Consider the following 12,682-nt stretch of genomic DNA (forward strand, 5'->3'; position numbering starts at 1 on the left):
CTCTATTTGGCATACACGTAATTTAGAAGCCATGAGATGACATTGGAGTGACAAAAGTTTAAGGTAGACAAGAATAATAATGGTAAGAAGAAATTGCAACGTTGTTGGTAGTACCGATTATTAATGAAAGTTGCATGTGATGATTTGGCAATAAGTCAAAGATTGGTAGCCACCACATTTATTTTGCAAACAATTCATAATCTAAACCTATGTGCACATGTCAAACTTCTGCCATCCCAATGTTTCATAACTTTTTCATCGTTATTTTTTTTTCTCTCATTTAAGGTAGGTAGTTAAAGAATTTCGGTTAGTGTCCAATTTATTAGGAGAACTAAATTCTAAGTTGGCATGACTTCTTTTTCAACGACTATCAAAAGGAAAAGAACTCTATTTTATTTTGTCTTAATTTAATATATATTAATTTTTCAAAATTTGATAGGGTTATGAAAATGAACTATCCGACCTTAAACGCGGTCTTACATTAGAGTTAGACAAAAAAATATGATATTATAATGTGTTCAAAATATATTATTAAACCCGATTTTAGATTAGTTGTGGGCTATCCAACTTTAATAGAACTATTTAATTATTTTTTTTATAAAAAATAGAATAAAAAATCTCATAATATTTATTATATAAAGTATACTACTTTAAATACAATACAATTTTATATATTATATTAGTTTTTCAAAAAAGATATAATATGTTTTTAATACAATACAAGTTTAAAATTGTTTAAAATAATACTTAAATATCCAACACAACACAGATTAATAAAATAATTTTTTTTAAATAAAATGTTAAATAATTAAATATTAATTTATGAAGATAGAGAAATTAAATATAATATAAGAAATAAAATATTGTAAAGTGTGACAACTCAATGTTCGGTTTTTGAATAAAACAAAATAAATATTAGTACGATTTTTAAAAAAATTAGTTATACGGACCAAATATCTCGTGTCTCACCTTAAAGTTACTCTTAAACCAATGTGTATGATCCTCTGTACTCATCTCATAATTCAACAATAGTATCAAAGTCGATGATTAACCGACCTCTTGTGCCAAAAGTTTTACAACGACAATAATAGATCGACAATAAAAATATAAGTGTATATGGATAAAAAAATTCTGCTTGAGAGATAGTAAATATCTAAATGGATGTTACACTTGACCCAGTTTTAAAGTATGAATACTTATAAAATGATAAAGTACTAATACTAAAGAATTAGTACATGTTCCATATTCGAGGAATTTTATTTTTCATATTATTTTATTTTGAATGAAATTTGTGATTTTCATATAATACTATAATATTACTTATATATTTTAATTTTTTTTCTTTGTAATTCAACACATTTAGAATTTTTAAACTTATATTGTAATGTACATTTTAAATTTAAAACACCTCTAGTTTAGATTGGATATGCAGACACATGAAAAAGAAAAGGGCTAATTGGTTGGTCACACTCACACATCTGATTTCAATAGGGAGGCCATCCAACTGTTACCACAAAACAATATTTAAACAATCTCGTGTCATAAGTCCTTAATTTATTGAGCATGTATTACTCTATTTCATTTCTGTTGTCAACTTTCAATGTGTATGCATTAATCAACCATATACTCTAACATGTGATCATCTATAAGAATGCACAAAATCTTTTTTCATATCAATATCTTAGTGAAGCAAGTACATATGATAAATACTAAAAAAACATACACAAATCATATACTAATAGCATTGTTTTCTGGTGTCTGTCATATCAGTTTGCAAAAGTTGTTAACATTTTGTATACTAGTGTTGAGTTGCAGCAGCCATGGAAGGAAGTGATATATACGGGGCGAGTACTAGTTTCCGGGCGAGAAATTCTTCTAGTATAGCTTGGAGAAACAGTGGAGTAGAGGCCTTTTCGTCGCGACGTGGAGGAGAAGAGGATGATGAAGAAGCTCTTAAATGGGCTGCACTTGAGAAACTTCCTACTTATAACCGTTTGAGGAAAGGGTTGTTGGCAACCTCGCGCGGAGTGGCTAATGAGATTGATATATTAACTGATCTTGGGTTTCAAGAAAGACAGAAACTTTTGGATAGGTTGATCAATGCTGCTGAAGAGGGTAATGAGAAGTTCTTGTTGAAGCTCAAAGAAAGAATTGATAGGTAACTAATAATAAGATGTTTTGGTTTTGTTTTCGGTTCGACTGAATAACATAAGAGAATATAGATCCAATATTTTTCTCATCATTTGCTATCTTTGTGTTTTTTTTTTATAGAGTTGGGATTGAGGTTCCAACAATCGAAGTTCGATACGAGCGGCTAACTGTTGAGGCGGAAGCTTACGTCGGAGGAAGGGCTTTGCCAACGTTGTTGAATTCTGTCACTAATGCAGTTGAGGTAAATTTAACCAGATTCTACTTTCTCGGTCGTCGTTGTTTCTTTGTTTTCGAATTAGTCTCTTCATAACAATGCTTTCTTTGGTCTTTCAGAGTATCTTGATATCTCTTCATATTCTCACAAACAAAAAGAAACATATGACAATCCTCAAAGATGTTAGCGGAATTGTAAAACCTAGTAGGATGACACTTCTTCTTGGTCCTCCGAGTTCTGGAAAGACCACGCTTCTTTTGGCCTTATCAGGAAAGCTTGATCCCAATCTCAAGGTGAAAAGCAATTTCCCTTAATATAAGAAAAAGTTTGCTTTTTAGATTCAATGAATAATAAATGTATCTGGTCTATATAATAAATGTCGTCCAGGTATCAGGGAGAGTGACCTATAACGGACATGGAATGGATGAATTTGTACCTCAAAGAACTGCTGCATATATTAGTCAACATGATGTTCATATCGGAGAAATGACTGTTAGGGAAACCTTGGCTTTCTCAGCAAGATGCCAAGGTGTTGGATCACGATACGGTTAGTCATTTTCTACACGAAGTTCATATTTTTTTTCTAAAACCATATACATGTCCGGAAGTATACTTCTGAATAGAAAACACTGCTTTTGTCCAGAAGTATACTTCCGGACGACATAAGATATATGTAATTAATATTTTTGTGATCCATAGACTTGTTGTCGGAGTTGTCTAGAAGAGAAAAAGAAGCTAAGATTAAACCAGACCCCGATATCGATGTTTTCATGAAGGTGAGAAAAAGCTATTATCAATATCTATTGCAATAAAACAAAATGATGACATTAAATTGACTTTGGATATATATACAGGCAGTATCAACTGGAGGCCAACAGGAAAGTGTGGTAACTGATTATGTACTCAAGGTATTATAATAAGCACTTATGCTAGAAGCACTTAATTAAATTGTTTATCCAAACAGAACTTTAATGACTTGAAAATTATGCAGCTTTTGGGGTTGGATGTATGTGCTGATACTATGGTTGGGAATGAAATGTTGCGCGGTATCTCAGGAGGACAAAGAAAACGAGTTACGACAGGAGAGATGTTGGTTGGACCAGCAAATGCTTTATTCATGGACGAAATATCGACTGGTTTAGACAGTTCGACAACTTTCCAAATCGTGAGATCTCTTAAGCAATATGTTCACATTCTTAATGGAACCGCGGTTATATCCTTGCTTCAACCAGCACCAGAGACTTACGATCTTTTTGACGATATTATTCTTATATCGGATGGTCAAATCGTCTACCAAGGACCGCGTGAACATGTTCTCGACTTTTTTGAATTTGTTGGTTTCAAATGTCCTGAGAGAAAAGGCACAGCTGATTTTCTTCAAGAAGTAAGTCAAAGTTTAACTGAGTTCGGCTCTCGGCCTCTTAGAGCCAGACCGAACCGAGTTGAACCATGATTCAGTCTTTTTCGTTTTATTAGTCGTCGGTATAATCTATTCCTTTTTGTAGGTAACTTCAAAGAAGGATCAAGAACAGTATTGGTTCCACAGAGAAAAACCATACAGGTTTGTAACGGTTACTCAATTCGCCGAGACGTTTCAATCATACCATGTTGGAAGGAAAATAGGAGACGAGCTCGCAATTCCATTCGACAAGTCTAAGAATCATCCAGCAGCATTAACCACTGAAAAGTATGGTGTTAACAAAAAGGAACTACTAAAAGCTAACTTCTCAAGAGAGTATTTGCTTATGAAAAGAAACTCCTTTGTTTACATCTTCAAGATATGTCAGGTAAATTCTAGTTCTAGTTGCTCTATAATCGATTGTACGAATATTTCGAATTCATGACTTTAACTTTTGAACATTCTTGTGTTTTTTTAGCTTATCTTCATGGCAACGGTTACAATGACGCTATTTTTAAGAACTGAGATGCACCGCGAGTCCTTGAACGATGGAGGTGTATTTGCTGGTGCTCTATTTTTCGCAGTAGTTATGATTATGTTTAATGGAATGGCTGAACTTTCGATGACTATTGCGAAGCTTCCTAGTTTCTACAAGCAGAGAGATCTTCTATTTTATCCTTCATGGGCATATGCTATACCTGCATGGATCCTCAAGATTCCTGTTACATTATGTGAAGTCGCCGTTTGGGTTTTTCTCACCTATTACGTAATAGGATTCGATCCGAATGTTGAAAGGTAAAGAACCTTCCCCTTATATATTTCCAACATGTCAATAGTACTAGTTCTAAATTTTACTTATGGTGTGAGGTTTCGTGTTCGTGCAGATTATTAAAGCAGTATCTTCTGCTATTGTTGATAAACCAAATGGCTTCTGGACTATTTCGAGCTATTGCAGCACTCGGTAGGAACATGATTGTGGCCAACACGTTCGGGTCGTTTGCACTTCTCACACTTCTTACATTAGGTGGCTTCATTATGTCCAGAAGTGAGTTTAAATAACAGAATTCACAAGCTAAATCCTTCGTTTTATCGTATAATGGAAGATGATATTAATGTTTCTTTCGATTTCGTTGGCGATGATATTACGATGCAGAGGATATCAAAAGATGGTGGATTTGGGGTTACTGGATTTCACCTTTGATGTATGGACAAAATGCTATAATGGTGAATGAATTTCTAGGAGATAGTTGGAACCATGTAATTTCTTAAACTTGCAACTTTAGTACTTTTTCGTAAACTTGCAGGCCTAATTCGTTTTCTCTTTGACTGTATAGATTACACCAAATTCGAATAAAACACTAGGAATTCAAGTTTTGGAATCTCGCGGATTCTTCACAGACGCGTATTGGTATTGGATAGGTGTTGGTGCATTAGTAGGATTTATGTTTCTTTATAACATTATATTCACCGTGGCTCTCACTCATCTCAATCGTGAGTATCTTCGTATTCGGTTATTTAAAATTCTTATGTTTGCGCAAATATCTCATTAACTATAAGATGAATGATTGTTACAGCATTTGACAAGCCTCAAGCAACAATAAACAAAGAATCAGAAGACGGAACAACGAATGGCACACTCCAAGAAGTTGAATTACCGCGTATAGGTGATCTATCTTTTTCGTACCACTCACGAAAACGTGATTCATAATGTCTTTAGAATCTTAACAAATTTGCAATTGCTATGCAGCAAGCTCAGGAGGATCTTATAATGGCGTGGACTCTAGCCGCAGACAGAAGCGAGGAATGGTTCTTCCTTTCGAGCCACATTCTATAACCTTCGATGAAGTAGTGTATTCTGTCGACATGCCTCAGGTAAGTAAATTTCAAAGTTTGTTAAAATCTAAGACTTAGTTTTCAATTAATGTTTTCGGTTAACTTCGAACCTTGATTCTTGAGATTCTAATTGGCAGGAAATGAAGGTTCAAGGGGTAATAGAGGATAGGTTGGTGCTTTTGAAGGGTGTTAGTGGTGCATTTAGGCCTGGTGTTCTCACAGCTTTGATGGGAGTTAGTGGAGCTGGAAAAACTACTTTGATGGATGTTTTGGCCGGTAGAAAAACCGGTGGTTATATCGACGGGAGCATAAAAATTTCTGGATACCCTAAACGACAAGAAACGTTTGCTCGAATCTCTGGTTATTGTGAGCAGAACGATATCCATTCTCCTCATGTTACTGTCCATGAGTCATTGCTCTACTCGGCATGGCTTCGTTTACCATCAGAAGTTGATTACAATACAAGAAAGGTTCGTATTTAAAGCTCGAGTCACTTTGATATTTTACTTTATTACTCGATTCATTGATCGAGATATCTGATAAATTGTTGTAGATGTTCATTGAGGAAGTAATGGAACTAGTGGAGCTGAATCCATTGAGAAACTCTTTGGTTGGTTTGCCTGGTGTAAACGGTCTTTCAACCGAACAACGCAAGAGGCTAACTATTGCAGTCGAGTTAGTGGCCAATCCGTCGATAATTTTCATGGATGAGCCTACATCTGGATTAGATGCTAGAGCTGCTGCAATTGTTATGCGAACCGTTAGGAACACAGTTGACACAGGAAGGACCGTTGTTTGCACCATTCATCAACCAAGTATCGACATATTCGAAGCTTTCGATGAGGTAAGAAAGCGTTTCATATTCTTCATCTTCTGGACTTGAAAATCGAAATGACATATCTTATATATTTCTTTTAGTTATTCCTGATGAAACGCGGAGGGCAAGAAGTATATGTCGGGCCGTTGGGTCGTCATTCGAGTCAACTGATCAAGTATTTTGAGAGTATTGAAGGGGTTAGTAAAATCAAAGATGGCTATAATCCGGCAACATGGATGTTGGAAGTTACGAGTTCGGCGCAAGAACTAACTTTAGGTGTTGATTTTAATGATACATACAAAAACTCTGAGTTGTTTCGGAGAAACAAGCAACTTATAGAAGAATTAGGCAAACCTGCTTATGGTTCAAAGGATCTTCATTTCTCCTCCCAATACTCACAGTCATTTTTGGTCCAATGCATGGCTTGCTTATGGAAACAACATTGGTCGTATTGGCGCAATCCGCCGTATACTGCAGTGAGGTTTTTCTTCACTACTTTCATAGGCTTGATGTTTGGAACAATATTCTGGGATCTTGGCAGGAAATAGTAAGTGAAACTTCATTATGAGTCAGTTTTTCTTTCCAACATGAATAAATTCTAACTTCTTTTGTTGATTTTCAGCTCAAATAGACAAGATTTGTTTAATGCGTTCGGTTCGATGTATACTGCTGTTCTCTTTCTTGGTGTCCAGAATTCATCGGCCGTACAGCCCGTGGTAGCCGTTGAAAGATCTGTCTTCTATAGAGAAAGAGCTGCTGGAATGTATTCTGCCTTGCCCTATGCATTCGCACAGGTAAAAAAAATCACAATGTTTACGAAATAGTACTTATATACACGCGATATCAGGGCCGTCTTAAGTTTTTGAAGGCTCTCTGTAGATTAGTCATGCTTCAACCTAAACAAAAGAACTAGGGATCCTTGTTAACACGATTTAGCCGTGAAAAACTATTATGAGGCATTATTTAGTCACAGTTTAACCTTGACGAATTTAAGGCCCTGTACTGTAGTCCATGTTGCACACTCTCAAAGATGTCTGATTTCAAAAGTACTATGGTTTGCATGATTACTCATTATTGATAGAATTCGCTCTCTTTTGTGACAGGTTATAATAGAACTTCCTTATGTTTTTCTCCAAGCTATATCATATGGTGTAATAGTTTATGCCATGATTGGATTTGATTGGACTCTAGAGAAATTCTTTTGGTACATATTTTTCATGTACTTCACATTGTGCTACTTCACCTTCTATGGAATGATGGCGGTAGCAATTACTCCAAATCACCACGTCGCGTCAATCGTGGCTTCAGCATTTTACGCAATTTGGAATCTCTTTTCAGGATTCGTCGTTCCACGACCGGTAAGTGTAACACCAATGACATACCTTAAATGCATTTTTTTGATGTACATACATACAATGTTGTAACTTTTTACGCGATGACAGATGATTCCGGTATGGTGGAGATGGTACTATTGGGCATGTCCTGTGGCTTGGACTATATATGGATTGATAGCATCACAATTTGGAGATATAAGCATCATGATGGAATCAGAAAATGAAACAGTTGAAGAATTCATAACAAGTTACTTTGGTATCAAGCATGACATGATAGGTGTTTGTGCAGTTGTTGTTGTTGGGACTGGAGTGTTGTTTGCATGTATCTTTGCTGTCTCAATCAAACTCTTCAACTTCCAAAGGCGATAGATTGGAGGATTTCAGACAATTTTGATGGATTTTCTTCACTTCTTTCGAATTTTTGTACCCAGTGATTACTTGTATATCTATATACTCTTCTTGTTTATGTCAAATATTATCAGATGTGAAATTTTTAACACTATACAATATATTGTTCAACGTGAAACTTTTAACTCAATATTTATTAGTGTTTTGAGTATTTTTAAAACGTATGAATGAATATTTACCTAAAGAAATCGACGTCAAATATTTTAGCTTTTTTTTTTTCTTCATTTTTTCAAATGTGTATGTAACATAAAATAGTAAAAATAAGTAAGATAACAATAAACACATACTGTAATACTTTTATTTTTTATATTAAAAATTAAAAAAAAATAATATATGCATAATAATTGTAACAAAAGTTAACATTAATTTTGTACTTTTTTTTTAATCAATACAATTATATTTGTCTAACACTATCATTATTTATTGAAAATAATTGTAGGGCAACTAATTAATTTTTGTGGTCCCATATTCAATAAAATTCAAGAGTATAAGTTTGTCACTTTAGACAAAATTCATTACAATAATTTAGTAAATAATTTTGTAAGCTAAAAAAACACAAACACAATAGTTTCACTAAATATTATTATTTACTTCAAATAATTGAAAAATGACATATTATATAACTTCATATAATTAAATATGAAAAAGATACCGCATCAAATAATTGATGCTTGATAATATATTATTCAATAAACATTTCAATATTATCAAAGTCACTATATCAATGTAGAGCACACACATATTATATATAAATCAATCACCAAAACTAATCATAAAACTCATAAGTTCAAACCTAGCTTAAACTTAAAATATGGGCTCAGAAACCACTCCAAAGCTTCCACTAATTAACTTCAATAATCTCAACTTAGAAACCAAAAGTCCTAATTGGGAGTTAGTGAAGTCCCAAGTTTACAAAGCACTAGTAGAATATGGTTGTTTTGAAGCAATTTTTGATCAAGTTTCTTTGGAACTTCGTAAAGCTATATTTGATTCACTAGAAGAGCTTTTTGAACTTCCTTTACAAACCAAGCTACTCAATGTGTCTAAGAAGCCATATCATGGTTATGTTGGTCAATATCCTACGATTCCACTTTATGAAAGCATGGGCATTGATGATGCAAATGTCTATGAGAATGTCAAGAACATGACCAACATCTTGTGGCCAAATGGGAACCAAAGTTTTAGGTATGTAGATCAAATCATCAATACGGTTAGGTCAGAACGGTTTTAAGTTTTCAGATGCGCTATTTTGTCATGGTTTAACCGTGACAAGTATTTTATGAGATTTTTTTAGCCTATGTGTGATAATCCGTTTTACTTGCACTCAAAGATGTTCCTGTATACAATATCAATTTTTTTAATACACAATCCTTAATTATTTTGCAGCAAAACTATACATTCCTTCTCCGATGAGTTAACGGCGTTGGATCAGATTGTTAGGAAGATGATTTTGGAAAGTTTGAATGCTGAAAAGTATTTGGAGGAACACATGAACTCAACCAATTATCTTCTTAGGGTTATGAAGTACAAAGGACCTCAAACAAGTGACACAAAACTAGGCCTTACCACACACAGTGACAAGAATGTTGTGACCATATTGTACCAAAATCAAGTGGAGGGTTTACATGTTATGACCAAAGACGGAAAATGGATAAACTACAAGCCTTCTTCTTCAAGTAGCTTTGTAGTTATGATTGGTGATTCTCTCCATGTAAGTTCCATTCACCCTTCAATCATTAATAACAAATTATCAATTATTAATCAATAAAGCGTTTGTTTGATTATATTGAATGATTTTATATAACGAATGATTTTTTGCAGGCGTGGTCAAATGGAAGGCTTCATTCCCCGTTACATCGGGTGATGATGAACGGGAATGAGGCACGATATTCAACCGGATTGTTCTCGATCCCTAAAGGAGGATGTGTTATAAAATCTCCGGAGGAGTTGGTGGATGAGGAACATCCTTTACTCTTTAAGCCTCATGATCATGTTGAGTTTCTCAAGTATTATTACTCCGAAAAAGGCCAAAGGGATCAAAATGCTATGCGTACTTTTTGTGGTGTTTGAACTTATGTTATGTTATTGAAAGAGGATGTGCGCGCACAATATATATAGTTAAAGAAACAGAACATATTTGTATTTGTATTTGTATTTGATTAGAAATAGAACATAACATACCCGAATCGATTGGCTTTGTAATAAGGAATATTAGAAATACATGTATCATCGACGTGTAATATCCAAGCATCTTTATTACTAGGAACATGAATATATGATTTTGCATAGAAAACAATTTCGTCTACGATGATGTTCATGTCAAGTTCGTATTGTCCACCAGTCATGTAATTTTTAACGTGCTTATAGAAACGAAGTGGCACCGTCTTCCACGGGCGCACATTATTATTTGAGGCCATACTTCTCATCATCAACCTCGGACGAAGAAGAATCTAATTCATCAAAAGATCTGATGATGATGATGATGAGGCTTTTGATTCTGCTTCTGCAGCAGCTTCAACAGTAGGTTGCTCAATAACCTCAACAAAAACGTTAAACATGTCTATTGTTTGCATGATCTTTATCTTTAGCATCATGTTGGTATAAAATAGTTATGGAAAGAAAAGAAAGGAGAACATTATTTTTGACCAAACTATTTTTAATTTTATTTGAACAAAATAAAAAATTTAATAGTTTCGTTAATGTAGCTCGGTTGAAAGTTATGTAAGGACATTAAATATAGTATCGCGAGTTCAGAATAAAGATCCTCTCTATTTTTCAAAAGAAATGGATAATTCTATTACTAATATTTTCATTATATACAGATCAAAATATACAAAGTATATGTCACACATTTTAAGACAGCCATGATTTTTCTTTAAGAAGAAAACAAATTTTGTTGATATTCAATTGAAATTTCTCACAACTTATAAAAATTATCTCTTGATATTCAAAAGTATATAGATTTTAATGGAGATTGCTTTGAAAACGTCAATTTCTATTCACCAGTACACATTGAATTTGGGAGGAAAGTAATGTGTTATTTTATGTGAAACCTCTTAAATGTGCTTTTCAGCCCTTTTGTTGTGGTATGTATGAGGGAATAACTGGGTGAATGCCAGTGAGAGAAATTTAGAGAGGCAAAAGGAGAGATTTTTAGAATTTAAGACTATGAATTCCAAGACTTTTTGAAGTATCTAACGAAATTGCAGTTATCATTGATACTATTTTAGTTTTAATGATTTGTCAATTTGTGTGTGTATATGCATTATTTGATTTATCGTGTGTTTGTATTTTGTTAATGGTATGAATTTATTTGAATTGCATTGAAGTTTTGTTGTTGTAGTTCATTTGAAATTCGTTGTATTCGTTCGTGTAGGCTATATCTAGGTGAATTAGGAGGAAGAGAAATGATGAATATCTCATGTTGTGGCTCTTACACTTATTCACAAGGTAAGAAAAATAAACTCATAACATGAATAACATGATAAGAGAACCAAACACATGCAAATATACATAAATAAATAAATAAAAGTATAAATACAAATAATTTTTTTTATCTAATCTAATCTCTAAAACTAATAAATTTAAGGCAAAATACTTTTTTTGTCCCTTAACTATACCCCAAGGTCTATTTTGGTCCCTTATCTCTAAAAAGTGTCAAAGTGGTCCTTTAATTGTTCAAAAAGGACCACGTTTGTCCTTTCTGTCAGCTCCGTTAGTCAACGTCTATTAAAAGTCTACGTGGCAGTGACATGTGGATCTGACCAAGTACTGTGACAAATTTAGCGTCGGAAAAACGGAAGCTAAAGCTATTTCTGGATTTTAATTATTTTTGTTCATCTTCTTCCCCAAATTTTTCCTTAAAAAAACTCAGAAATTTAAGGATAACAACAAAAACCCATCATTCTCAAATTTCAGCTTCATTTTATATAGTACTGTTTATTTTGGAAAATACAAGATAATATTCAAAGAAATTTGATGGACAGGAAATACAAACTGAGGTTTGTACATTTAATTCAAATTAACAACAAACATGAAATTAGTAAAACGAAATATTAAAGACAAAATCAAAAAGGGGATTAGGGTTTCTGTGAAACAAGTTCTTTGAAAACTCAGACTCCCTCTTCTCTTTTGCAAGTGCGCCGACGACGACTGAGAAATCTTCTCCGGTCAGCTTCATCTCTTGCGCGTCCTCTTTTCTCACTTTCAGACTCAATGAAACAACAATGGAACCCACAATCCCTCCTTTACTTGTCGCTCCTTTTTTGTTGGGTTTTTGTTGGATGTGGGATTCAACCTGTGGTGGAGCACTATGCCTGCATGGTTGGTGTTCTTAGTCGAGCTGGAAAGCTCTCAGAAGCGGCAAAGTTAATTTCTGAGATGCCAATTGAGCCAACTGCTAAAGTTTGGGGTGCTCTGCTGCAAGTAGCTTCTATCTATGGCGACGTGGAAATGAGGAAGTTTGTTTATGGCAAATTTGTATTCGTCTGCTAGGAGATGGGTAAAAGCTGGTAAGATTAGGGAAA

General features: G+C 34.0%; 2 protein-coding genes across 2 annotated transcripts; both read left to right on the forward strand.

The window, feature by feature from the left end:
- Positions 1-1,501: 1,501 nt before the first annotated feature.
- Positions 1,502-8,284, forward strand: LOC131601193 (pleiotropic drug resistance protein 1-like). Its single transcript, XM_058872963.1, has 20 exons — positions 1,502-2,158; positions 2,272-2,392; positions 2,485-2,658; positions 2,753-2,912; positions 3,065-3,141; positions 3,220-3,273; positions 3,357-3,749; positions 3,871-4,152; positions 4,243-4,559; positions 4,649-4,809; positions 4,918-5,021; positions 5,099-5,255; positions 5,339-5,428; positions 5,512-5,636; positions 5,735-6,067; positions 6,151-6,441; positions 6,516-6,961; positions 7,037-7,208; positions 7,518-7,772; positions 7,857-8,284. Exons 1-20 carry the CDS (start codon positions 1,821-1,823, stop codon positions 8,115-8,117), a joined length of 4,311 nt encoding a protein of 1,436 aa, XP_058728946.1. The 5' UTR covers positions 1,502-1,820; the 3' UTR covers positions 8,118-8,284.
- A 642-nt stretch (positions 8,285-8,926) lies between these two features.
- LOC131601194 (probable 2-oxoglutarate-dependent dioxygenase AOP1) lies at positions 8,927-10,784 on the forward strand. Its single transcript, XM_058872964.1, has 3 exons — positions 8,927-9,341; positions 9,543-9,867; positions 9,978-10,784. The coding sequence occupies exons 1-3, from the start codon at positions 8,968-8,970 to the stop codon at positions 10,224-10,226; spliced, it is 948 nt and encodes a 315-aa protein (XP_058728947.1). The 5' UTR covers positions 8,927-8,967; the 3' UTR covers positions 10,227-10,784.
- Positions 10,785-12,682: the final 1,898 nt, after the last annotated feature.

Source organism: Vicia villosa, linkage group LG5 (genome assembly GCF_029867415.1).
Source record: "Vicia villosa cultivar HV-30 ecotype Madison, WI linkage group LG5, Vvil1.0, whole genome shotgun sequence".
Taxonomy (NCBI): domain Eukaryota; kingdom Viridiplantae; phylum Streptophyta; class Magnoliopsida; order Fabales; family Fabaceae; genus Vicia; species Vicia villosa.

What these genes read in the sequence shown, in the direction of transcription:
- LOC131601193 (XM_058872963.1), top strand. Translation starts at nt 1,821, where the DNA reads ATGGAAGGAAGTGATATATACGGGGCGAGTACTAGTTTCCGGGCGAGA. An exon ending in ATTCTGTCGACATGCCTCAG is followed by an intron (nt 5,637 to 5,734) that starts GTAAGTAAATTT and finishes TCTAATTGGCAG; the next exon opens with GAAATGAAGGTTCAAGGGGT. An exon ending in TATTCGAAGCTTTCGATGAG is followed by an intron (nt 6,442 to 6,515) that starts GTAAGAAAGCGT and finishes TATTTCTTTTAG; the next exon opens with TTATTCCTGATGAAACGCGG.
- LOC131601194 (XM_058872964.1), top strand. Translation starts at nt 8,968, where the DNA reads ATGGGCTCAGAAACCACTCCAAAGCTTCCACTAATTAACTTCAATAAT. An exon ending in AATGGGAACCAAAGTTTTAG is followed by an intron (nt 9,342 to 9,542) that starts GTATGTAGATCA and finishes ATTATTTTGCAG; the next exon opens with CAAAACTATACATTCCTTCT. An exon ending in TGATTGGTGATTCTCTCCAT is followed by an intron (nt 9,868 to 9,977) that starts GTAAGTTCCATT and finishes GATTTTTTGCAG; the next exon opens with GCGTGGTCAAATGGAAGGCT.